Here is a 24,867-nt window from a genome sequence, read left to right as displayed (position 1 = left end):
CAGAGCCTGGAGCCTGTTTCCGATGCTGTGTCTCCCTCTCTCTCTGCCCCTCCCCCGTTCATGCTCTGTCTCTCTCTGTCCCAAAAATAAATAAACGTGGAAAAAAAAAAAAAGAAAAAATAAACAAACAAATAAATAACTGTGGTACTTCTTTTTCTTTTTGCAGTGTTTTAATCCGTGTAGACAGGCAACTATCATAATTGAAAGGATACTGCTTAGTAATTAATTAGACTGGAAGAAAAAAACTCTACCATGAAACTACCTCCCTAAGTGATCAGGGTCCTAGAAAATGGTACTTTTTAAATGTCACTTTTCATTTCTTTGTCGCTGGTTTTTAAATTTCTTGACCTGGATTCCAATGACTTTATTTGAATTCCTTATTAAGTCTAATAGCTTGTAGATTCGTTTGGATTTTCTTTGTTCTAAATCATGTCATTCACGAATAACAGTGGTGTTATTTTTTTCCTTTCCAATCTTTGTGCCATTTAAAAAAAAAAATCGACTGTTCCACTGCCCTGTCCAAAGCCTCCAGTACATAGTTCAGCAAAAGTAGTAGGGACAGGGCATCCTGGCTGGTCTCATCCGTAATCTCGGCGGGAACACATTTAATAATTCGCCATTAATTATGTTTGCTGTCCACTTGTTATACACACTTTTTATCAGATAAGGAAGTTCCTTTCTGTTTCTGTTTTATCATGACTGGGGGCCAAATTTTTCAAATGCTTTTTCTGCATCTAAAGAAATCATCCTATGATTCATCTCCTTTTTAATATTAATATAGCAAATTACAGTGATTGTTCAATATTAAACCAGCCTTGCATTCCTAGAATAAACCTCACTTGGTCACAATCTGTTATCAGTGTTTCTTGTATATCATTGGATTGAATTGCTAACATTTTTCTTTGGAATTTTTGCGCGTATATTCATGAGAACAACCGATCTATAATCTAAATCGTAATTTAACCCATTGTAGACCCACAACATGTTGACTTGTGCTACTTATTAGCTCACGACCCGTTTCCATCTGGCTGTGGCGTCGCTGGTCACATTCCTGATGAGGGATGTTCTAACTCCGGACTGCGCTTTGAATACGGGCCTCCAGCAAAATCATACCACAAGGCTCATTACTGAGTTCCAGACTCAGATGCCAGGCAAGGCTCCAGCAGACAGACCACTCGCCGTGGCCAGGATTATCACATCAGATATTCCTTCTGCCCCATCGCTCTTTCTTCTCCTTCCGGGACTGCAATTTCGCATCTGTTACACCTTTTAATTGTCCCACGGTTCTTGGCTATCTTGTTGTGTCTTTCATTTTTCTTTGCTCTTTGCACTTCCGTTTGGTAAGTTTCTATCAACACATATTTAAGCTCCCTGATTCGTTCCCCCGCCGCAGCCAGCTTACTGATGAGCCCGCCAAAGGCATTTTTCATTTCTGTTACAGTGGCTTTTTTTTTTTTTTTAATGTTTACGTATTTTTGAGAGAGGGAGAGAGCATGCGTGTGCAAGAGAGAGCGGGGGGAGGAGGAACAGAGAGAGGGAGACAGAGGATCCCAAGCAGGCGCTGTGCTGACAGCAGAGAGCCCGATGCGGGGCTCGAACTCACAAACTGTGAGATCATGACCTGAACCGAAGTCAGACGCTTAACCGACTGAGCCACCCAGGCGCCCTTCTGGTGTTCTTAACTCCTAGCATTTCCTTTCGATTCTTTCTTAGAGTTCCCATCTCTCTCCTTAACATGCGTATCTGTTCTCCCCTTTGCCCACTTTTTCTACTAGAGTGCTCAACATATTAATCATAGTTATTTTCAGTTCCTTGTCCGATCATTCTGGAACTGGGGCCATACCTGAGTCTGGTTCTGATCATTGTTTTGTCTCTCCAGATTGTGTCTGTTGTTTGTTTTGTCTTCTTGTTTTGTTTTTGCCTTTTGGCATGCCTTGTGATTTTTTTGCTGTTGAGAGCCAAACCCGCTGTAGCAGAGAATAGGAACCGAGGTAAATAGGCTTTTAGCGTAAGGAGTACGTGAGTCTGCCTACGAGTGAGGCTATGTCATATTTGCTGTAGTTGCCAGCGTCTGTGGTTTCGAATTCTCTTAGTGTCTCTTCTCACCTCCTGTCTTGACTTTGGGCTTCCCTGCACACTCCTCCTCAGATAGAACCTTGCAACTCGTTTAGCTGGGATCACCACCCCCACCCAGATGGGATCACCACCCACATCCTGGAGCTCCTGCCGGTGTGGAGGAGGGGAGGTCCAGGAGACTGGGACACTCTACAGTTGCTCAGTGGCAGGTCCGTCTCTTAGTGAGCCTGGCTCTCAGGGCCGCTTCTCCAGTCCAAGAGCTTTTCCTTGCCTGCCTCCCACTCCCTTCTCCGGCTACTCTACTCCCCGCAAATTCTTGGAAGCTCTGTCTCCTGCCGATGATGTCTGATTGTCCATTTGTTTTCCCTTAGGTGAGACAGGAAGTCTGGAGGGAGCTGGAGGGAGGGGAGACTTCCCCTCCCCAGTTTGGGATAAGGCTCTGGGTGAATTTCACCAGGACGCCTCTCCCCTCCCCGTGCCAGGGGCACTAGCTGGTCTCTTCTCAGATCTCCTCCTGGAGAACCTGGTGGGGTTCCTGGAGGTAAAAAACCATGGCTCCCCCCACGTCCACACTCAGCGTCCAGCGATCTGTCAAAATCGCCACGATGTGTTCCCGCACCTTTGTGGCCCCAGCAACTCTGCTGCGGGTGAACACATCCTGCCCGTGACTCGCCAGGTTCCCCATCTCCCCAGATCGCTGGGTAACAGTTGCCTTTCAACCTCAGTTCTCCAATGGGTCCTGGAAACATCGCTGGTTTTCAGTGTGTCCAGCATTTCCCTTTCCTTTTTTTTTTTTTTTTTAAACACTTACTTTTGAGAGACAGTGAGAGACAGGAGGGGCAGAGAGAGAGGGAGACCCAGAAGCCAAAGCAGGCTCCAAGTTCTGAGCCGTCAGCACAGAGCCTGATGCGGGGCTTGAACCCACGAACCGAGAGATCATGGCCTGAGCCGAAGTCGGACGCTTAACCGACTGAGCCACCCAGGTGCCCCCAGCTTTTTCTTATTTGTAAGGCCTACAGTGGTGACGTCTGAGTTCTCGACATGTTGGGCTGAAACTAGAAGTCCTCTATCTGTTCTCTAAATCGGATTTCTTCTTAAGAGTTCATCTGGAGGGAGCATTTCCCTGCTCGACACACATTTAAAGCCGCCGATCTGGGTACGTGAGGGTGCAGTTTCGCACTTCCTGATAGGACGTATGGAGCTGGCATGGGGCACGGTGGGCCGGTGGCTCTAAGCACCCCCTTCATGAGAGTCGTGAGGAGCAGGAGGACGTTCCCACCAGCTGGAGGACGAGGACTTGAGACTTGGGTTCCCTGGCTGACATTGCACCGTGTGCCTGGGATCTGTGGACCCCGCCAGCTTGCTCAGGAAAACCTCAGCATCTCGAGCATCGATACCAGGTGGGTCCTCCGCGGCCTCTCTGTGCTCAGACGGGGCTAGCTCAGGGCAGGTGCTCGGGAGATGCTGGGTGAACTACTTTACCTTCAACTCAAGTCTCCAGGGACCAGCCTGCCACACGGTGGGTGTGCGTTAAATATAGTCGCATAATTAAAATAAATACACGACGATCTGAGAGTCTGGAGTGTCTAGGAGCCTCCAGAATAAATACAATTTGGGACCTACTGGGTATTTGAAGCAGTAAATTTCCGCTTCGTTGTAGCTACAACTTATTTAACTGGTCTTCAAATGAGCCTATCGTCTCTAATTGCCCAAAGTCAGACTCTGGACAGACAGGAGGGGAGAGGCTGGAGCCGGTGAGCGGGGGGAGTATTAGCGGTGCGAGTACGTGCATTTGGTTTTGCTTTTCAGTGTCCCTTTGGCCGTAGTTGGCACCCACCCAGCGCTTTCATATTTCCCACATTTCCAAGCATGGCCACGTGTTACTTTTAAGTGTAATGAGGTTGCTAGTATTTTCTGTTTATGAAGCACATTTTCGATCCTATGACCTTTCCATGCATTATGTCTTTTATTCGGCAGGACAGCCCTCCCACCGGAGGTTCTATCATTATCCCCATTTTGCAGATGAAGAAACTGAGGTTCAGAGAGGGGGAATCGGTGCCTGGGCTCCAGACCAGTACCTGCTGGAGCCGGGATTGGACTCACATCCTCGGGTCCTCGGGGCATATCCAGATGGTCCCAGAGGACCCACCGGTTGCGTGGTCTTTGGAAGCAGTCGTTAGGAATGACAGCCGCAGGCTCACTCACTGGGCCCATCACGTCTTACGACACAGGCAGGGTTATTGTTCCCACTTTACAGATGAGGTCCAAGCCACGCGGACAGAGGCATCGGGGCCACCAGACTGGCCATGGTGGCCCCTCACCCCACCCAGCCTTGGAAGCTGGTCTGAGAAAGCAAGGACTGCGGCTGCCCTGGTCACGTGGGTGCTCCAAGGCTTTGTATAGAGGCAGGCACACGGTGGCCACTCAATAAATGTTTCTTGGGCAAAAGAATGACCAGAGCCTTTGGGATCTCCGTGAGGCCAGATACAGTGTGGATGGCAGCCAAGGGGATAATTCTCTGCCCCAACCCCCTCTGCTCCGAGGGCATCCCAGGCGGACAGCAGCAGGTGTAAGAGCTGGGAGGCAGGCAGCCGAGAAATGGAGGAAGGCCAGGCCGGCCCGGTGCCACGGGGACAGGGTCTCTGGAAAGGAAGATGGTGTGGGGTCCGGGTAGTTCTTTCGGGCTGTCCCAGGACCCACAGGAGGGGGAAAGCCATCAGAGTTGAAGGGCCATGCCAGAGGGCCTGGAGACACCCACCTTCCCCAGCCAGCCTCCTCCTCTCTCCATCCTGCCAGCCTGCTTCCCACCGCCCCCCCCCCCCTCACACACACCCGCCCCCATGTCTCTGTCCCTAGCCTCCCCAGTCCTCCCTCTTCCTGCTTCTGGGCCATCTCTCTAGCTCTCAAAAGCCGCAGGCACTTTGGGAATCCCTGCTCGACCTCCTCTCATCTCTACCGGTCCCTGTGTCTCCACGTCGTCGCAGACTTTAACTTTCATCTGGATCCTTCCATCTCGGCCTCTCTTGGCCTCAGTCTCCCTCCGTCTCCGTCCCTCGCCGCCTCCCTCCATAAGCCTGTCCAACACCCGCCCGCCGCCGTGCCTCTCCTGGAGTTGTAGCTCCCCTGGGTCCCGCTGCGCCATTGTCACTCGGACTTGGGCGCTGGCATCCTCGGGGCTGGGAGCCCCGGCGCGGGCGTTGGGGGCGGAGGGTTCTGGAAGGCGCAGGGAAGGGGGGGGGTCCCTGCCCTCGGCGCCCAGCGAGACTCGCGTGCCGGTCACCTGGCGTCCGGGACGCCGGCTCCGCTCAGACGTGCTCGACGTGGGCGCCCCGGGGCGCGCCTTTGTCTCTCCCCGGCCCGGGAGGCTAATTAGATTGAGGGGGGCGGGGGCGCCGTCCCTATTCAAGGCGCTGCGGCCGCCGCTCCGCCCGGCAGCCCCGGGCAGGCCAGGCCCGAGTCACGTCCATCAAAACCGTTTCTACGGGCCCGCGCCGCCACCCCACCTCGCAGCCCATCGGGCCTTTGGAGGCGTCGGCGGGGGCGCTGGAGCCCTGAACCGTCCCGCGGGAACGGGGGCCGGGGGACCCGCGGGCCCCACGAGAGGAAGGAATGTCCCTGGGCCACGGCGGGACTGGGACCCGGAAGACTGAGACTCAGCACGGGAGAGAAATGGGAGGAGGAGGCCGAGAGGGTGTGAGAAGCCGGCGAGGGGGCCGGAGCCGGCGAAAGAGGAGAGCGCGCCGGAGAAGGAGGGCGGCGCGGGCGGGGGGAGCGCGGTGGAGGGGAGCGGCGGGAGGAGCCAGGACCCCGCGTGCGGGCGCGGAGGGGTGGGGGCGCCCGGCACGGGGAGGCAGGGGGAGCCCGGGAGGGGGGGAGGGGGGCGAGCCGCGTCGCGAGGCAGCCGGCCGCGCGGGCCGCTCGGGGGGCCCCGCCGCCGCCGCGGGGCTGGGGCGCAGGGGGCCGGGGGACCCGGGTAGGGGGTCGGGACGCGGCGCGACCGCATTCTTCGCCTTTTCTTCCTCGGGCTCATTCCGGCCGATCGATACCTGCGCGGGACCTGCCCCCGCCGCTAATATCTTTTTAATGAGTTCGCGGGGCTTAGAGCGAGCGCGATCTGCCCTCCAGGGTGGATTTTCCCCCGGCAGATGTTTCGGGAGGAGGAGGCGCGCGGGGGCCCCCGGGAGGGGAGACAAATCTCTCCCTCCGAGGGGCGAGGGCAGAAGACTTTCTTCTAAAGTTCAAAAGAAAGACGGGCTTTCACTCGGCCCCCAAAAATGTATTTCCCGGCGGACAATGGGCTCCTTTCTGCGCCTCGGAGGGCCCGCGGGGCGGGAGGGGCGGGGACCCGGGCGCTCGGCCCCGCCTGGCCGACTCGCGCCCCCCCTGCACCCGAGTCGGGGCGGCTGAGTGAGGGCGCGGGAGCCGGGCACCCGGCTTCCCCTCGGAACGCCCCGCCGAAGCGCGCAGTCTGGACCGGGGCGCCCCCGGGCTGAGCAGGGGCGCAGAGGCGAGAACGAAAGCGCCCTGCGGGCCGGGCCGCGGGGCCGGGGGGAAGCCCTGGGCCGCCCCCCACCCCGAGTCCCGGGTCTCGGGGGGTGCTGCCGCCGGGCCCCGAGGGGCGCGCGCCGGTGCGTCGAGAGGGGCTTGGGCCGTGGCCCCCGTTCTCTCCACGCTCCGCTCTGTGCGGGGCAACAGGTAGATACGAGCCGGTCTCGGGCGGCCGCGGGACCCTGGGTCCCTCTTCACCGGCGCCCGGCCGGCCACCCCTCGCGGGGCTCCCCTGCCCTTGCTCCCTCCTCCCCCCCCCCCCACCCAAGTGTCCCTCAGTCCGTGGGTCCGTCGGCCTGCCGCCGATCCCTCTGTCCACTCCCGTGGGCTCCGGGAGAAGGGGGAGCCCAGGCCACGCGGATGACCTCCGAAGAGCCGCGGCCGATTGATTCGTTCCGCCCGGAGCCCGGGAGCGTGAATGGGGGCCGGGGCGACGACGGCGGCGACGGCGGCGGCGGCGGGGATAAAGATGTTCTCCCCGCGAGGGGGAGGAGGCGCGGGGCGGGAAGCGGGGCCATTCACTCCTGGCCCGGCCCCTCGGGAAGCTGCGCCGAAGAAAGAGGGCCGGGGCCTATTCAAGCCCTACGAGCCGCCCACAATGGACCGATATACTGGGGGCCTCTCTATTAACGCCCATGAATATTAAAGAGATCTCGGAACAGCGGCCCGCAGGCGGGAGGAGGGCGGCGCCCGCGAGCTCGAGCCGGGCCAGGGTAGGGTAGGGGGCTGCGGCGCCGACACACTCCTCGCCTGGGCCCCACGAAAAACCACGCGGCTCATCCGCGGAGAAACTCCGGAACGTGCAATGTCTTTCTTCCCTCGCATTTCAGGGCGCGGCCTTGCGCCCCGACTCCAGTGGGCCCTGCCCTTTCCCTGGGGCGCGCCGTTCAGGCGGGTCCGGGGCTGGACCAGAAGCACAAAATTTGAGAGCGCACGGCGGAGGCGCGCGCGGGGCCGGCGGGCGCAGGAGCTGGAAGGCAGCCCCGGGCGCTGCTTCCGGCCCACCCCCCGCCCCCAGCACCGCTCCCCGGGTTTTCGGGTCCTGGGGAAAGGAATCGGGCTCCCTAGGCGCGGTCCGGACCCTCAGTCCTTTCACCTTCTGACCCGGAGCTGGGGTCCAGGTCCCAAATGCTGCGCCCGTGGTTGGAGGTACGCACAGACCCGAGCGAGGGCTTTTCTCCCAGGGGGGTGTGGCCCGGGAATTGGCAAAAATCCTCCGGGCTCTCAGAGGAAAGTGATCTGACCCAGAATGGGGCAAGGTGGGAAGGAACCTCAGTTCGCAAAGTCCAGCTTAACCCGTTGTGCAGACAGGGACACTGAGACCCAGACAGGCCGTCCCAAGGACGTACAGAAGCCCTCAGCCTCCTTTCATCTCCCGGCGGAGCTCTCCGATGTGGTCTTCTACCCCCGGGCGCGTTTCCCCCTCTACCCCGTCCTCGCAGAAGCTAAGGTCCAGGCGTGAGTGAGGGCACCCAGGCTCGGACTGCGTCGGCCCCCTCCCACGGAACCCCCGGTTCAAGCCTGAGCCGGTGTGGCCCTCCGGCGGCATCTGCAAGGGACTCGAGGTTCCGGGACCTCAGCGCTGCCCTCTGCTGGCGCCAGGCCCGACGGTCGCGCCTTCTGCCCGGTGCAGCCTCCTCTGGGCATCAGCCTCCAGGCGCACCCGGGCCCTGGGTCTGAAGGCCTGCGGTTGCCGCCTTCTTTACCCTAAGCGCGGATGCGGACACCGGGATGCCGGGGACCACTGGCCCGCACTGGGCAGGCGGAGGCCGGGGGTCCACGGCGGTCAGGTGCGAGGATGGCCTAGCAAAGGCCAAGACCCCACGGTGGAAGTTCTTTGCCAAGGGGTGGGGAGGGCAGTGGCCTCCGAACGGGAAGGCCAGGCCTCCGACCTTCCGTGCAAGTCCCCCGTGCTGCGCAGGAAGCCTGGAGAGTCCCATTCCTCCAGCTAATCCAGAGCCCAAACCATGCCCCCAGAAAACTCGGCTCCGTTAACGGAACCTGAAATTGCAGGGAGGGAAGGAGGTGTCCCTATGAAGCCCCTCCCGCGTCTAGGGCTGGGGTCGGGGCTTGAGGCTAACCCCAGAAGTCGGCAGAGCCTGCAGGAAGCCGTGGCCTCGTCCGAGGCTCAGCAGCTCCTCGTCTCCGGAAAGAGGCCGAGAGACACCGTGCTGGCGCTGCGGGTGCCTGGGAACCTCAGCGCCGAAAAAGCACCCTGGTGGAATGGGGGAGGGAGGAAGGGAGAGAAGAGGGAGGCCAGAAGAGAAAGAACGAGAACTAGGAGGCCGGAAGGAAGGAGTGCCGAAGGCTGCGAGCCTCGCTCGGTGGCAGCCGAGCGGAGAAGCTGGGAGGCCGGAGCCTCAAGCCCCGCGCGCACCGCAACCTCGCCTGGGGCTGCCAGCGGTTTCGGAGAACGTTCGCTTTGGAGCCCGGCTGCTCCCACTCACTGTCCGGGGACCCCTCTCAGCACCCCCTCCCCCGGTGCTCATCAGAAAAGCCTATTCTGGACAAGGCGCGGCTAGCGGGGATTTCCGTCCCTAGCCCCCCGAGAGGCGGGAACCGGTCGCCCACGACGCCGTTTCGGGCAGGGCGGCCCCAACGTTGGCCGCAGCCCGGCCGCGCAGCCCGTTCCGCGCGGGGAAGAGTTTCACACTCGGCCGCGAGCAGCGAGCGCGGCGGGAGGAGCGGCCCGTTTGAAGCGAAGCGCCCGGCTCCAGCAGCGCCGTCTGCAGCGGGGGATCGGCGCGGCCTGCGTCCTGGGGCCTGGAGCTCCGGAGAGCCCGGGCCGGGCCGGGAGGGCCTGGGATCGGAGGGGAGGAGAGGGGAGGGGAGGGGAGGGGAGCGCCGGGCCGGCCGGGCCGGGAGGAGCAGCGCAGAGCCGGCCTGGGACAAGTGGGTGAGCGCGGGGCCGGCGGGGCCCGAGGCCAGGCGTCCCCTCCGGCCCAGTCCGGTCCCCGGAATCCGAGCGAGCCTCTCCGCGCCCCCTCCCCTGCTCCGTCCCCTCCTCTCCTGGCCGCGGGCTGAGCCTCCCTCCCAGCCCTGCGCTTCCCACGGGGAGAGGAGGAGGAAGAGGAGGGGGGGGGGCGAGAGAGGAAGGGCCGGCGAGGGGCGGGAGGAGCGAAGAGGGACAATTCGGAGCGGCCTGCGCGCCCCCGCCCCTTGAGCTCTCGCGGCGAGGGCTCCTCGCGCCCGGCCGGGTACAACAAGTCTGTCCGACGTCAGGGGGTCATTAATAACCAATTAGGAGGGTCACTGCGGCTCCTATAAAGGCGCTGAGATTTTGCCAAGGGGAAGACCGTCCGGGCCGGGTGTGCGAGAGGCGAGCGCGCGTCCGAGAGCCCCTCGCCGCCGTTTCTCGGCAGCCACCCGCCTCCCACCCGCCCCGCACCCCCCGCACCCACCTCCGCCTCCACCCCCGTCTCTCTCCGGCCCTCCGCGCCGCCTCTGCCGTCTCTGCTGATTCCTCTCCCTCTCCGCCTCGCTCCCCCTCGTTCACTTTCCTCGCAGCCGCCTCGCCTCCCGCTCCCTCCTGCGTCCTCCCCCTCCTCCTCCTCCTCGTCCTCGTCCTCGTCCTCCCCCTGCTCCTCTTCCTTCTCCTCCTCCAGCACAGCCCTCCTCTCTCGCTCCTCCGCTCCCCTCTCACCCGCCGCATCCCCGCGTCGGCCCGGCCGTCCGTCCCCGGCGCCGGCGAGCCCCGGGCCGCCCATGATGGGCTCCGTGCTCCCGGCGGAGGCCCTGGTGCTCAAGACCGGGCTGAAGGCGCCGGGGCTGGCGCTGGCCGAGGTCATCACCTCCGACATCCTGCACAGCTTCCTGTACGGCCGCTGGCGCAACGTGCTGGGCGAGCAGCTCTTCGAGGACAAGAGCCACCACGCCAGCCCCAAGACGGCCTTCACCGCCGAGGTCCTGGCGCAGTCTTTCTCCGGCGGTGAGTCGCGCCGTCGAGGCCGGTCGCGTCCCCTCCTCCCGGCGGCCCCGGATTCCCCCGCCTGGCGACGCCCGGGGCGCGGCCGGGACCGGGGGCGTCGCGGCCGCTCGCGCCAGCCTGGGCGCTGCAGGTGCTCCGCGGGCCTCAGTTTCCCGGAAGCCGAACCGGGGCGCGAGCGGCGAGGCCCGGGCGGGGCGGGAAGCGGCCGTGTCGAGGCTGCGGGGCCCGGCGCCCCCAGGCTCTCCGCCCCCCCCCCCCCCGCCCGCCCCTCGCCCCTTTGAGCCGGCGGGTTCCCGGCATTTAAAGCCTTACTAGGCGTGTAATAGCAGTTGACTCAAAAAGAAGGGGTTTAAAATTCATTTAGTTAACTTGGGCTTGACCCGCGAAAGTTCCCACTTAAACCGAGAACTTTAAAAGGGGGGGGGGGCTGGGGAGGGGGCGGAGGGCGGGCGGGCCGGGAGAGAAAGCCGCGGAGGGAGCGAGGGAGAGAAAGAGAGAGCGAGAAAAGTTTCTTTTCTTTAAGATGTCTCAAGTTCTTACTCCTCATTCATCAACCTGCAAACAATATCTTTCCCCGCCGCTGGCATCTCTGCGCGTCGCCCTCTCTTCCCCCGTGACGATTTCTGTTCCTCTCTTAATTTACCGTGCAGACTAATTCCACTTCCATTCACGCTATGTCAACCATCTAATCCCCCCTTTTTGTAAGGGGAATTCCTCGGCCCCTTTTAAACAAGTCCCCTCCGCATTGAGCTACAATTTACTGCTACAGCATTCTTCCCGGGCTAATGAATTTAGAATTAGCAATTTCTTTCGAATGGAGCCGAATGAATGCTATCACTTTAACAGCGTGACAAATTGCCGGCCGCGCCGCAATGGACACCGTTTAACCCCCCCTTTCAGCCGGCCCGCTCGCCGGCTATTTTCCCAGGTAGCTTAGAGGGGAACCTTGTAAGACATGGAAAACGCCCCTGTGCGCCTGGCCGCCCCCACTCCGGCTGCCGGGCCCGGCCGGGGGACCCCTCCCCGGGGGGCTGGGGGCCTCCCGGCTCTTTCCCGCCCAGAGGGGCGACTTCAGGGCTCGCCTGGATCCGGGCGCCGCCCTTTCTGGCGCCCCGGATCCCCGGCGCGGAGGGGGACCCAGGCGGGCCCCGGGTCACACGCAGCGCGCCGAAGGCGGCCCGCCGCAGCCCGAGTTTCTTTGGACCTTCCGCCGCCTCCCGCAGCCTGCGGTCTCTTTCCAGCGCTGTCGCCAGTCCGCCCCGAGGTGCGGGGCCTTCCGCACCCCGAAAAGCGTGAGAGCCGCCGGCCGCCTCCGGGGTCCTTCCACGGCGCCCTAGGTTCCGTGCGGGGAGGCGCCGTGAGCGCTGAGTGCCGGGGCCGAAGGGCGGTCTCGGCTTGGCTACCGCCTCCTCCTGGGAGCTGGCCTCAGTTTACCCATTTGTAAACCCGCGCGCTGCGACGGGCACGGTAGTTCTTGAACTCTTCCAGGGTGGAGGGCAGGGAGGTTTGGATGCTTTGAGAATTAGTGGAGAGACAAAAAAAAAAAAAAAAAAAAAAAGAAGGAAGAAAGAAAAGAAAGAAGGAAAGAAAAGCGTCCCTAGAAATGAGCCCCAAAGCATCTCTTGCTTTGGAAGGTACGGAGGGTCCCCCGGTTGCAAATGGAGGAGACTCCACCCTGCGCCCTCCACTCCTCCACGCGCGCACACACCCCAGTGACTTCTGCAGAGTCATTCCAGGGCGGGCCCGGGGTTGGTCTGGCCAGGCAGGACGGGCCTGGGTCCCTGGTGGGGAAGAGCCGGCCATCCCCTGCCTCAGGCTCTGACCGGGTCCCCCTGCCCCGGCGGCGGTCACAGAGGTGCAGAAGCTGTCCAGCCTGGTGCTGCCGGCGGAGGTGATCATCGCGCAGAGTTCCATCCCCGGCGAGGGCCTCGGCATCTTCTCCAAGACGTGGATCAAGGCCGGCACCGAGATGGGCCCCTTCACCGGCCGCGTCATCGCCCCGGAGCATGTGGACATCTGCAAGAACAACAACCTCATGTGGGAGGTAGGTTCCAGCCGGGGGAGAGGGGCTCGGGCGGGATCCTGGAGTCAGGCAGACGCCGCTTGGTCCTTGGTCCCTGGCGCCCCAGCGCGCCCTGAAGCCGGATCCCGCACCCGTACGCCTGAAGGAGCCTCCCCAAACCACTCGCGGGAAGGCCATTGTTTGGAAAATCTGACCCTCCTGCCCCCTGGCCAACCCTTGGGACTGTTGTTGGCCCCAACTCGCAGAGGAGGGCACTGAGAGAGAGCAGGAGAGGCCGATGCTTGCCCAGGGTTTTGCCGACTGCTGGGAAGGGAACCCGGAGGAAGCTGCAAGGAAAACCCCTCAGAGCCACCCGGCCTTGTGGGTTCTTCCTAGGAATGGGCTTCTCAGCCCAGGCAGAATGATGACAACTGGAAATGATCAGGGACACACTGGTGTTGAGTCAGCTTTCCAGGTCAGGAGCCCACATTCCACCAGACTATCTCAGCAGCCCTATGAATTATTATTCCCATTTTACAGAAGGAAACTGAAGCCCAGAGAAGCTTCCATTCATCCCAGGCCCCCTGACCCCTCTCTCCTCCGCCAGGGAGGACAAAGCCACTCCCCCAAACAATTCCGCCTCCTGGGGCTCCGGCCGCCCTGCAGCAGCTGCGGGGGGGGGGGGGGGTTCGGAGCACCCTCTCCCTGATCTCATTCCCCCTCCCTCCATGGATCCACCCCCCCAGCCCCCACCTCACCGTCCCTGGAGGAGCCCAACATGACACATCTTGCTTCTGGTCACAGGAGCAGGAGGAAGGGAACAGGGCGATGGTCCAGACGCCTCTCCTGACCTCACCTCCTCCCTCCCTGGAGGCCTGGGCCAGTAGTTACCGGTCCCATTTGTTGCTAGGTTAGCAAGCTGGGGTCCAGCTTGGTTTCTGACTATTCTTGGTAGGTCCCACAAGGGGGGTTAGGCCAGGCCAGGGTGTCACCGTGAGCCAGTCTTCCCTCTCCAGGCTCCCGTGTCCCCCCCTCTGAGGTCCCGGCCAGTGCTCTCCGCTGCTTTGAGGAGCACCTCTGCATCCCCAGGGGGTTAGCTGGATACCACTTTGTCCAGTCAGTGATCCCTGGAGACCCTTCTCTTCTGGAGATGGGGAGCCCACGGCAGCAGGGGCCGTGGGGCCCGGGAGACCGACTCCCTGTTGGTCACTTCTAGCTGCCTGGCCTCCGGAAAGTCACTGCGCTGCTCCGAGCCTCCCTTTTCTCAGCTGGAAGACTGAGATGAGAGCTGCTTCCCCTTCCTGGGGCTGTTGCGAGCACGGGGAGAGTGTGTGTGTGGATCTGCCGGGCCTGGGCCCGGCCACAGGTGGCGCCTGCGACACAGCCTGCCTCACTCCGTCCCTCGTTTCCCTGCGGGCAGGTGTTCAACGAGGACGGCACGGTGCGCTATTTCATCGATGCCAGCCAGGAGGACCACCGGAGCTGGATGACCTATATCAAGTGCGCGCGTAACGAGCAGGAGCAGAACCTGGAGGTCGTCCAGATTGGCACCAGCATCTTCTACAAGGCCATTGAGGTGAGCGTGTGTCCTGTTGTGTAAGGAAGCGTGGGGCGGCCGGGAGAAGGTGTGCAGGCAGCCGCGTCCGTCCCGGGAACCGCAGGGGATGGAAGGGTGTTGGTTGCCTTCGGGCCCCGCTGGCCCTGCTCAGGCTGTACGACCGGGGCCCACGCATCGCGCTCCCTGGGAGCACCAACTTCGTGGCAGGTTTCCTGCTGTGGATCAGAAAGGACAGAACTTGTGACTTGATGCCCTTGTGGATGTCACGAGCACCTCAGCGGTGAGGTCCTTGGATAGCTGCTTAGGGTGTCCTGGGGTCCAGAAGCCAAGAGATACGGAGAGCAAGACGCGGGAAGGCAGCCTGGCGAAAACATCTGGATGGGAGGGAGGGCACTGTGTCTGCGGCATTTTAGCTCCTTGTCCTGCTCGCGTGGGATGCTCACGACATGTGGATCACGACTCTGGTCTCAGCTATCACGTATTGATCCCTTGCTGTGTGAGGCTTCTCCTAGGCTCTGTGTATGCATCCTCGTTTATAATCCTTGTGCATTTACTCCACGAGGGAGGATTCCACGAGGAGGAAGCTGGGTCTCACTTGGTGGCAGACGGACTCAGGAGCTCTCACCGAGCCTTGCGGGGGCAATGTTAGTGCGAATGCCCGTGTGGAGTGGAACTTCTTGGAGGCGAGAGAGAGGGAGAGGGAGCAGACACATAAATATCACATCCCATGGTTGGGGGTAGCTAAGCCAGGCCCAGGTCACGGGAAGGTTCGGGAGGATGGGAAAAGGAGGTGTTCCCAATAGGGAAACGCTTGGGCAGAGGCAGAAAAGCTGACGGTGTATGGGGAGGGGCTGACGGCGCAAAGCAAGCCGACTGGTGGCCGCCATGATGGCCATGCTGTCGGGACCCTCCCTGGACAGTGTCCCTTGGTAGGAAATTTGCTTACCACCCGGCCCGGAGTGGAACAAGCTGTCCTCCTTCCCCATGGCAGATTGGTGGTAAGGGCTGTGTGTGTGTGTGGGCGGGGGGGGGGGGACAGCAGGGGCATGTTCCCCCCACACTTGTTTGGACCTCATTCTTCCACTCCGCTAGCGGGAGGGGGCAGTGTCCCTTAGGGTGGGGCTGGGCTTGGTTGAGTTTTGGAGGAGTCTGAAGGAGAATGATTTCCCTGTAGTCCATTTTCTCCCAGGGACTCGAAGCCCCAAGTCTTTCTAAGGCCTGAGGGGCACTGGGGCCTAGCAGCTTCTGGAACCGGGGTCCAGTTGTCCCTCCGTCACCAGGCTCCAGGAAATCTCCCAGAGATGACGGCAGGATGGTCTTTGCCTGTGGCCGGGGAGTGGGTCCCAGCTGAAGGGTGGGCCCTGGTGGGGGGGCCAGGAAGTGGAGGGGGACCAGGAGGGTGAAGCCAGGTGCAGTTTCTGGACTGGGGTTCAAGTGAGGGGGAGCAGCATGGGGCTGCGTGAAGGTAGGGCTGAAGGTGGCCTAGGCCCAGGACAGAGGTGGCCGCTGTGACCATGTGGCTGGGCCACCACTCTGTGGGAACAAGGACCCCCTCCCCCCCCCCCACCGGCTGGCCTCAAATTGGCCTCGGGTGTGGCTGAACCTCACTGCCAGCAGAGAGCACCCCCTGCATCTTCACCCCTCCCACCCTCCCAGCCTCACTCGCACATCCTCCTACTTGCGCACTGAGTCCCGGCCATCCCGCTACAGAAGAGACCGGGGACGCACACCCTTCGTGTTCCTCACGTGCACACACATAACACGAGCACAGGTGCACACGCGTGTGCGCATGAGAGAAAATAGGAACGTTCACACGATTCGGGCCAAAGGACTCCCGGCTGGGACAGACTCGGGGGCCTCTCAGTCTCATCTCCCGGTGTGGGTGTCCCTGCCCAAGGCTCACCAGAGTCAGGAAACATCAATAGAAATTTCTACAGAAATTCCGAGTCAGAGGGCACAGTGGCTGAAGGGTATCTCCAGGGAGGAATCTGAATTTATAAGATCAAAAAAATAAAACCCTGCATTTCATCGGGATTTAAGGTGAGAGAAAAGGATAAGGGGAAGGAAATCGTATCACATATGATACTGTGAGCTAAACACCACTGATTTGCCGTTAATGCTTGCCCAGGGTTGGCAAGCCTACGGAGGGGACTGTTTGGGTGAGGGACAAGGAAACACAAAATGTCACTTTACTTTCATTTAAACTTTAAAAAAAAAATGTTTATTTTTGAGAGCGAGAGAGCACATGAGCGCAGAAGCAGGGGAGGGGCAAAGAAAAAGAGGGAGACACAGAATCTGAAGCAGGTGCCAGGCTCTGAGCTGTCAGTACAGAGCCCGCTCGGGGCTCGAACTCACGAACCGGGAGATCATGACCTGAGCTGAAGTCGGACGCTCGGCCCACTGAGCCACCCAGATGCCCCTCATTTTACTTTTAATAAGTGAAGCTGGACACCTTCCTCGTGATGGCAGTCTTCTCAAACCATTGTGTGGCAACGTGAGATTCCACTTATGGGACCTGCACACCCCAGGTCTGGACGGGGGTGACCACCCACCGTGCCTCAGGGCGGAGGCCAGCGCTCCCTGGCCCTTCTAGGCTCCACCAGAAGAAATTGCTGCTCCCCCGGGCCACTTCCCGAAGCCTCTGGAATACATGGGCCATTTGTTCTGCGCGTGTGTGTGAGTCGGCCGAGGAGCTGGGCCTTGGCCGTGATCCATTGTCTTACTCTTTCTGTCAACTCAGAGCTGCTGTTTATTTTCCGTAACGGGAACCCATTACTTGCCCCCCAAAACGGGAAGGAACATCTTTCTGCAAAAAACAGCACACACGGCGGCTGCGCTCGAAATCCCCACAAATACAAAATAGTAGCCCTCCAGATGGGGCTGGGGTTTCAAGGCCAGCCAGTCGGTGGAGAACCCCCAGGCGGGTTTGGCATCTGGCTGCTGTTGCTGGGCCATTCTCCTCGTCGATTTGGCCACAGAAGCATTTACTGGAACGTCAGGTGCCTAAAATGACATTTCTAGAAAGCGCCGGGCACACAGCAAGTGACTCAGTGTTGAACAAGTAAGTCTTGCTGCATCCAGGATGGGGGCCTGGAAACTAAGGTCTGAGCAACTTTTTACGAATCGAGACCTTTCAGCTCTGTGAGACACTATCACGGTCCCCTGTCCCCGTCTTATTATTTTTTTCTAAGGTTTATTTACGTATTCCGAGAGAGACAGTGACAGTACGAGCAGGGGCGGGGCAGGCAGAGAGGGAGACAGAGAATCCCAAGCAGGCTCCGGACTGCCAGCGCAGAGTCTGACGCGGGGCTCGAACCCACGAGATCGTAAGATCGTGACCTGAACCGAAACCAAGAGTCGGATGGATGATTCACTGACTGAGCCAGCCAGGCGCCGCTCACTGTCCCCGTTTTAATGATGATAAAACTAACGGTCAGGGAGATCGCAGGAGGTTGGCGAGCTGTGATTTGAATCTAGGCCTGTCTGACCCCCCCCTCCCCCCCCAGGGCAAAGCTGTTGGTCACCATGTCATGGGGCCTCCCTGGCCAATATGTATTTGCTGGAACTCTATTAATTGGTGTGTCAGGACATCTGTGGCACAATGGAAATTGATATTCGTCCAGATGACACGGAGATCCTTCTAGACGAGGGCTTTTGCGGCGCCCGGGGAAAGGGAGGGAGGGCCTCAGAGCCTCCTGGGAGCATGTTCAATAGTGCGGCATAAATTTTTATTAGGAAAACAACCCCAAGCCGGCCGGTTTCCACTTACAATAAAAATTCAGAAATGGGGCAGAACAAAACTTCTGGGCTGATAGGGAAGGTTAAGAAGCACAAGTTGAGAGGGGCGCCTGGGTGGCTCAGTCGGTTGAGCGTCCAGCTCTCGGTTTGGGCTCAGGTCACGGTCCCAGGGTCATGGAATTGAGGCCCGTGTCAGGCTCTGCACGAAGCGCGGAGCCTGCTTAAGATTCTTTTTCTCTCTGCCCCTCTCCTCTCCTTGCGCGCTCTCTCTCTAAAATAAAATAAAAATTAAGAGCATGAGTAGAGCGATTATGTAATTTGTCAAGGAAAGACTCAGGCCCCGATATTCCCCCCAAGTCTTGGCAACGTAGATTTTATGGCACGCGACTCGGTTTCTTTGGGAATTATTTGCTTTATTGTGTGTCCTGAGCCAGCGCCTAATGTCCGGAAAAGTGAATAAATAGCTGATTCTGGTTCTCCGGGCTCCAGTGGAGAGTCCTGCCAGGGCCACGCCAGGGTGTTGGCCGTAAGACACCACGGAAGGATCTGGAAGGCCTGACGGGCACCGTGGCTGTTCTTTGCTCTCAGGCGGTCAGCTGCCGGGACCCTGGGAGTCTGTGGACAATGGCGCCAGGATCTCAGGGAGGAGGCTACGGGTCCGGTCTGAGGGTCTCCTTGTCTCCGTCTCTGGGGTTATTGCATGAGGGGTCCCAGTGAGCAAATGGAGACTAGATGTCCAGGTCAGGGGCTGCCGCTGGCTTCCCAGAGCTCGGGAAAGATCTGAGAGGCTCCACTTCCGACCTTCCCTAGTGCTGGTGGCTTCTCCAGATCCGGCGAGCTGTGTCGTTCCCAATTCCAGGAGATTCTTCTTCAGAGATTTTCTTTCTTTTATGTATGTATGTATACGTATATGTATACGTACATGTATATGTATATGTATATATATGTGTGTGTGTGTGTGTGTGTATGTGTGTGTATGTATATATATAGCTTGAAAGTAATATTTGTTCATTGCTTTTCTAAAAATCCGCTATCTCATCTAGAAAGCAGAATTCACTCTGCTCCTCATGAGCCTTAAGTCAGCATGTTTTAATCGTCTCAAAATGACAAACCCTTCTGTGGAAAGAAGCGTAGAAAACTGGCGACGGTGGCTGGGCGTCCAGGATGGGAGGGAGAGTTACTTTTCGTTATATACCCCCCCTTATGTGTTGACACGTTTTGGTCAACGTGTCTGCATCGTGGTTCCAACTTCTGAAATTAACTAGTAAAATTAATTTTCGGACGTTTAAAAAATGTGTTGGTAAATACACGCGTCACTCTGTATCAAGAGTTGATATTGAAGCTCTTATTTAAAAAATAATATTCCTGGGGCGCCTGGGCGGCTCCGTCGGTTAAGTGTCTGACTCCTGATCTCGGCTCAGGTTGTGAGCTCACGGTTCGTGAGTTCAAGCCCCGCGTGGGGCTGTGCGCTGATGGCGTGGAGCCTGCTTGGGATTCTGTCTCTCCTTCTCCCTGCTCCTCCCCCCCTTGTGCTCACTCTCAAAGTAAATACATAAACTTCAAAAAAATTTTTTTAAATAATATTCCAAACAACCATTTTTAAAATGATTTTTAAATGTTTGTTTATTTTTGAGAGACAGAATACAGGCCAGGGAGGGGCAGAGAGAGAGGCAGACACAGAATCCGAAGCAGGCTCCAGGCTCCGAGCTGTCAGCACAGAACCCGACACGGGGCTCGAACTCACAAACTGCGAGATCGTGACCTGAGCCGAAGTCGGATGCTCAACCGACTGAGTCACCCAGGTGCCCCTCCAAACAACCATTTTGAATAATAATACTCAGAATCTGTGCAGTCCCAGATGTTCTGGGCTTCTGGTTCCTCACCATTGTTGTTGTCGCGTTCATTTTAGATTTAATAACAATCGCTATTGTCTATTACAAGGAGAAGGCTGGTGTTGACTTAGATCCTTGATTCCTACACTGAGAGTCTGGAGGTAGAGGCGAAGATCAGGGCGACATCCGCCGGGGGCTTGCTGAACTTCCCATGCACATCACTGCCCTCCCTGGGGGTGCCCCCGCCCCAGCCAGGCCGGAAGCAGTGGCCCGATCTCGGGCTCCCGTGCTTGGCGCACGCGGCCCCAGCCTGTGCTCTTGTCGGGTCACCGAAGGCAAAGCCACCGGTCATCCTGGGCTTTCACTGTGCCAGCGGCCGGAGCCACACTGCAGGCTCTGTGGGGACCACTGGGGGACCGGATGCTCCACGGAGCGCTGCCAGCTTCCTGAGAGGCTGGTGGGCTTCGGGAAAATTATAGCAAGCGCTCCTGTGTCCGTCCACCTCGCCAAGGTTTATGTGCGGGGCTCTGAGGAGCCCTGACCCCGTGAGACCAGAGCAATGGTGCTGTCCCTGTTTTACAGTCGAGGAAACTGAGGCCCGGCGACGGAAGGCAAGCTGCCCGAGGTCACAGGCTCGGCAGCTAGGGAGCCCAGGTGGCCCCTGACAGCGTGACTTCAGGTCCTGAGTCAGAACCCTCTGCGGGAGTGTCTCCTGTTGGGACAGTCTGACGGGGAGCCCGTTGCTTTGGAAGCATGATTCTGGAAACGGAAGCTAGGAGTCGGGACGGTGTGGGAGATGACTTACGATCAGAGTGTCAGAGTTGGGGGACCTCAGGGCTCATGTTCCCCCACCCCCTCATTTGAGGAGACAAGCTTAGAGAGGCCAAGGGCTGGCCTAGGGTCACACAGGGACCAGATGGCAGAGGGCCTATCCACACCTTCCCTCAGAGAGCAGCCTTCTGACAATGAACTGATCTTCAATTGTTCTAGTTCCAACCTCGTCTTTTCTAGGGGGACTCACAAAACCTCTGTCTTCTCTGACCCCTTTCCAGCAGGGCCTCCACCGCTGTCCCGCTGACTTCTGGGACAGCGGCCATGACTGTGAATGACCTTGAGGACTGTCCCTGTGGTGCCAAGTTCTAGTCTGCCTGCCTTCTTTGAGGCACCACCTAATTTTCCTGGGGTTCGGGGGCTGCACTTTCCATATTCAAACCCTGGCATCCTCTGCTTGGTTTCTGGTCACTCACTGACCCTGAGGGCTCGACGTGATGCCCCATGGGTGGGGGCGGGGAGGGGGAGCTGTTGGGAAGGGACCCGGGGACCCCGGGCTGAGTCTTAGGAGGACACAGTGACGAGGCCCCCTCACACACTTGCCCTCTCCCACTCCTCTCCTTTCAGATCGAGCAGAGCTGGCTGGTCTGAGGGTTGTCCTAGCTCTGACCGGGGGAAGGAAGCGGTGGTGGCCATAAGGGTTCCGCCTGTGGTGGGGGTCTGCAGGCCAGAGCCCCACGGAAGGGGCGGGGCCTTCTCTGCAACCAGGGAGCCCGAGGGAGGGGGCTCCTATCTTTGCGTGATTCCAGATACCCCCAGATGGTTTCCGTGTGACCTTTGGAGCTGCAACTCCGTTTAGATGGTGGACGACCCGTGAGGCGAACAAACCACTTGCTGCCTGGGGGTGTCCAGCTTTCTCTGGGAAGGTCAGAGAGTGACCCACGGGCTGAATGCCAAAGTCAGCTCGGGGGGTGCAGGCTTGGGAGGGTGGGGCCCATCTCCTCTTTCCTTTGTCTCTCTCTCGCTCTCTCTAAGATTTTATTTTATTTTATTATTTTTTTATTTGGGAGAGCACGAGCAGGGGAGAGGGACAGAGGGAGAGAGAGAAAGAATCCCAAGCAGGCTCCACCCTGATCCCACGACTAAAATCAAGAGTTGGACACTCACCCAACCGACTGAGTCACCCAGGCACCCCTTTTAAGATTTTATTGTTAAGTAATCTCTACACCCAACATGGGACTCGAACTCACAACCCCGAGATCAAGAGTGGCGTGCTCTACTGACCGAGAAAGCCAGGCGCCCCAACTCTCTCATCTGTCTTAGTTGCCGGGGCCTGAAGATTCCCCGATTGGGAGGGGCTAACTGGCTGTCGCCAAAGGCCTGGCGGGACCCTTGGGATGTCCCCCCGTTCCTCCGGAGTGTGGGGTTTATGGTTAGTGCCACGTCAGGCCTTCCACAGCCTCCCTGGACTGTCCAGGGCCTTCACCCCTTCCCTGGGGCAGGTTCCTCCCCGCCCCACCCCCGCCCCGGGGAGTGGCCTGTCATCATTTGTGAAGTTCTCTCCCATAGAAATGGATTTTAGGGGGGCGCCTGGGTGGCGCAGTCGGTTAAGCGTCCGACTTCAGCTCAGGTCACGATCTCGCGGTCCGTGAGTTCGAGCCCCGCGTCGGGCTCTGGGCTGACAGCTCGGAGCCTGGAGCCTGTTTCCGATTCTGTGTCTCCCTCTTTCTCTGCCCCTCCCCCGTTCATGCTCTGTCTCTCTCTGTCCCCAAAATAAATAAATGTTGAAAAAAAAAATTAAAAAAAAAAAAAGAAATGGATTTTAGGTCCGTGTGCCCCAGTATTTCCTGAGGTGAGGGTGTTTCTCAATCGGAATGCTTCTTTTCTAGCATTTGCCGTGTGCAAGGAGTCCCGCAGAGACAGTGACAGGGACAGAAGCACGTGTGATGTGGTGCTGCCTTGTGGGCGCTTTGGATGAGAGGTGTTGCCAGAACATTTTCAGACCAGATGTAACCAAGTCCCCTAGGGTGCCCCGCAGCCCACGCTCCTGGGGCACACCTGCCTCAGCCCTGCAGACCTGAGGGCTGGCTGACTCTGGTTCCCCTCAGTAAGAAACGAAAAGTTTTCTGGCCTACCTTCTTCCGGAACTTCTGTTTGCTACAAGGCTTCGTTCTGTTGCTGCCAGCTCGGGAGCTCTTACGTGGCTGGATGGCAGCTGTGTTCCCCGCAGTGTTCCCCAGGACAGAGATGGCGAGAAGGCCTGGGCTGGGAGAGGGAAGCAGAGGGCCAGACGGAGCATCCCCCGGACTTCTATGTTTGTGCAGCTCGCTGGGGACGCCTAGGGTGGCTTTCTCGGGGCTGACGCTGGATCCACATCTCCATGGCAGGCAGAGGACAGCTGCCTCCTGGCTCCGGGGCAGGGGGAGCGGGGAGGGGGGATGTGCAGACACCCTGAGTCTCACACCTGGGACCGCTGTCTCCCTAACCGCCTCCTGCTTTCTTCCCGGTAGATGATCCCTCCTGACCAGGAGCTGCTGGTGTGGTATGGAAACTCACACAACACGTTCCTGGGGATCCCTGGTGTGCCCGGACTAGAGGAGGAGCAGAAAAAGAACAAGCATGGTAGGTAGTCTCTATGAGGCCACGATGAACCCAGAATGAGAGTGTGTGTGTGTGTGTGTGTGTGTGCGCGTGCGCGCATGTCTTTGTGGCAGGGAGGCTCCTGGCCTCCGGGGATCCTGGTTCCATCTCCAGCAGTATTGAGCACAGGAGACTATTGGCCCAAGCAGGCCGATGCCCCTGGAGCTGCCCACCGCAGTCCCCGCATGAACAGCAGTGTGTTTCCTGGATAAAATAAATGATCTGGGGGCAGGTTCCGTGGGGAGACACCAGAGAGGCAGAGGGTGTAGCGCAAGGAGCAAGGGGCCCAGCAGTGGGAGCCTGGATTGAGATCCAGCTCTGCTTTACCATCTTGCCTCAGTTTCTCCATCTGTGAAGGCAAGATGTTGGGCGAGATGATCTTTAAACTGCCTTCCAGCTCTGGCGATGTACACGCCCCTCTGTCCCCGGTGTAGGGCCTGGGGCAGGTGCTTGGTATAAACATGTCGATTGAAGGTGGGGCAGAGTGTGCCTTGCCTCCGTGGGTTGTGGGGGGTCACTGGTCATCACGATAGAGACCACTTGCACAAGACCTATTTCATGCCAAGTTTATCGAGCTAAACCTTTTACAGGTTATCATCCCACTTGGGTCCTCCTAAAGCCCTCGCGAAATGTGGTCATCTTTAATTTGAGAGGACAAAGCTGAGACCCTGCGCTGCGGCTAATGTTTTGCAAACACTAATTTCTCTGATCCTTACAGCAGCTTCTGGGGCTGATGCTATTATTACTTCCATCTCAGCAATGAGAACAATGAGGCGCAGTTCCCTGGTACATAACAGGCACCCAGGAAATATCTGTGGGATGAATAAATGGTATTTGGGGGGTCTTTTATGGAAAACAGTCATTTATAGAAGGTTACTTTGAGCCACGTACTTCCCATATACAGGCTAAGGGAGGTAAAGTGCAGGTTTTTGTGATCATCTGGCCAAGTTGTGCATAACCCCATGAGGTCGTTGTAGGTCCCCGTTTTACAGATGGGAACGTTGAGGTTTCGGAGGCGAAGTCACTAAGGCCTCGAGGTCTCAGCACAGTCTGGATCCAACTCCTATCTGACCCCAAGCCAGGCTTCCTGACGCCCCTCTCATCCCGCCCACCGGTCTGCTCCGGACCCCGCACCCGCCAGCCCCGGGGCCATCCGAGGCGGGGCCGGGAGGAGGGCGCGCGTGGCGGGGGGTGCGCGCGTGCCGGGCCGCGGCGGCGCGGGTCGTAACGAGCCTGCTCTCTCTCCCCCCCCCCCCGCCCTCTCCCCGCCCGCCCCCCCCGGGGCCCCGCCCGCGCGGCCAGAGGACTTCCACCCGGCGGACTCGGCGGCGGGCACCGCGGGCCGCATGCGCTGTGTCATCTGCCACCGCGGCTTCAACTCGCGCAGCAACCTGCGCTCGCACATGCGCATCCACACGCTGGACAAGCCCTTCGTGTGCCGCTTCTGCAACCGCCGCTTCAGCCAGTCGTCCACTCTGCGCAACCACGTGCGCCTGCACACGGGCGAGCGCCCCTACAAGTGCCAGGTGTGCCAGAGCGCCTACTCGCAGCTGGCCGGCCTGCGCGCCCACCAGAAGAGCGCGCGCCACCGGCCGCCCAGCGCCGCGCTGCAGGCGCACTCGCCCGCGCTGCCCGCGCCGCACGCGCACGCGCCCGCGCTCGCGGCCGCCGCCGCCGCGGCCGCGCACCACCTGCCGGCCATGGTGCTGTGAGCGCCGCGCGCGCGCCCGCGCCCGCCGCGCGCGCGCGCCCCGCCTCCCGCCTCCCGCCCGCG

The 24,867-nt window shown here is 59.5% G+C and overlaps 1 protein-coding gene across 1 annotated transcript; it reads left to right on the top strand.

Moving 5' to 3' along the window:
* The first annotated feature begins 10,329 nt into the window (after positions 1-10,329).
* On the top strand, positions 10,330-24,805 carry PRDM12 (PR/SET domain 12). The gene is made up of 5 exons (XM_047098192.1): positions 10,330-10,552; positions 12,406-12,596; positions 13,975-14,130; positions 22,964-23,075; positions 24,396-24,805. The coding sequence occupies exons 1-5, from the start codon at positions 10,330-10,332 to the stop codon at positions 24,803-24,805; spliced, it is 1,092 nt and encodes a 363-aa protein (XP_046954148.1).
* Positions 24,806-24,867: the final 62 nt, after the last annotated feature.

Source organism: Lynx rufus, unplaced genomic scaffold (genome assembly GCF_022079265.1).
Source record: "Lynx rufus isolate CCGP_SWC_20201006 ecotype Redwood Valley unplaced genomic scaffold, mLynRuf1.p SCAF_44, whole genome shotgun sequence".
In the NCBI taxonomy this organism is placed as follows: domain Eukaryota; kingdom Metazoa; phylum Chordata; class Mammalia; order Carnivora; family Felidae; genus Lynx; species Lynx rufus.
The sequence above is the reverse complement of the archived record's forward strand: the minus strand, read 5'-3'. Positions and strand labels throughout refer to the sequence as shown.

Excerpts from the sequence above, each read along its gene's own strand:
- PRDM12 (XM_047098192.1), top strand. The coding sequence starts at position 10,330 with ATGATGGGCTCCGTGCTCCCGGCGGAGGCCCTGGTGCTCAAGACCGGG. Across the intron at positions 12,597-13,974 it reads ACAACAACCTCATGTGGGAG|GTGTTCAACGAGGACGGCAC; the intron begins GTAGGTTCCAGC and ends CCCTGCGGGCAG. Across the intron at positions 14,131-22,963 it reads TCTTCTACAAGGCCATTGAG|ATGATCCCTCCTGACCAGGA; the intron begins GTGAGCGTGTGT and ends TCTTCCCGGTAG.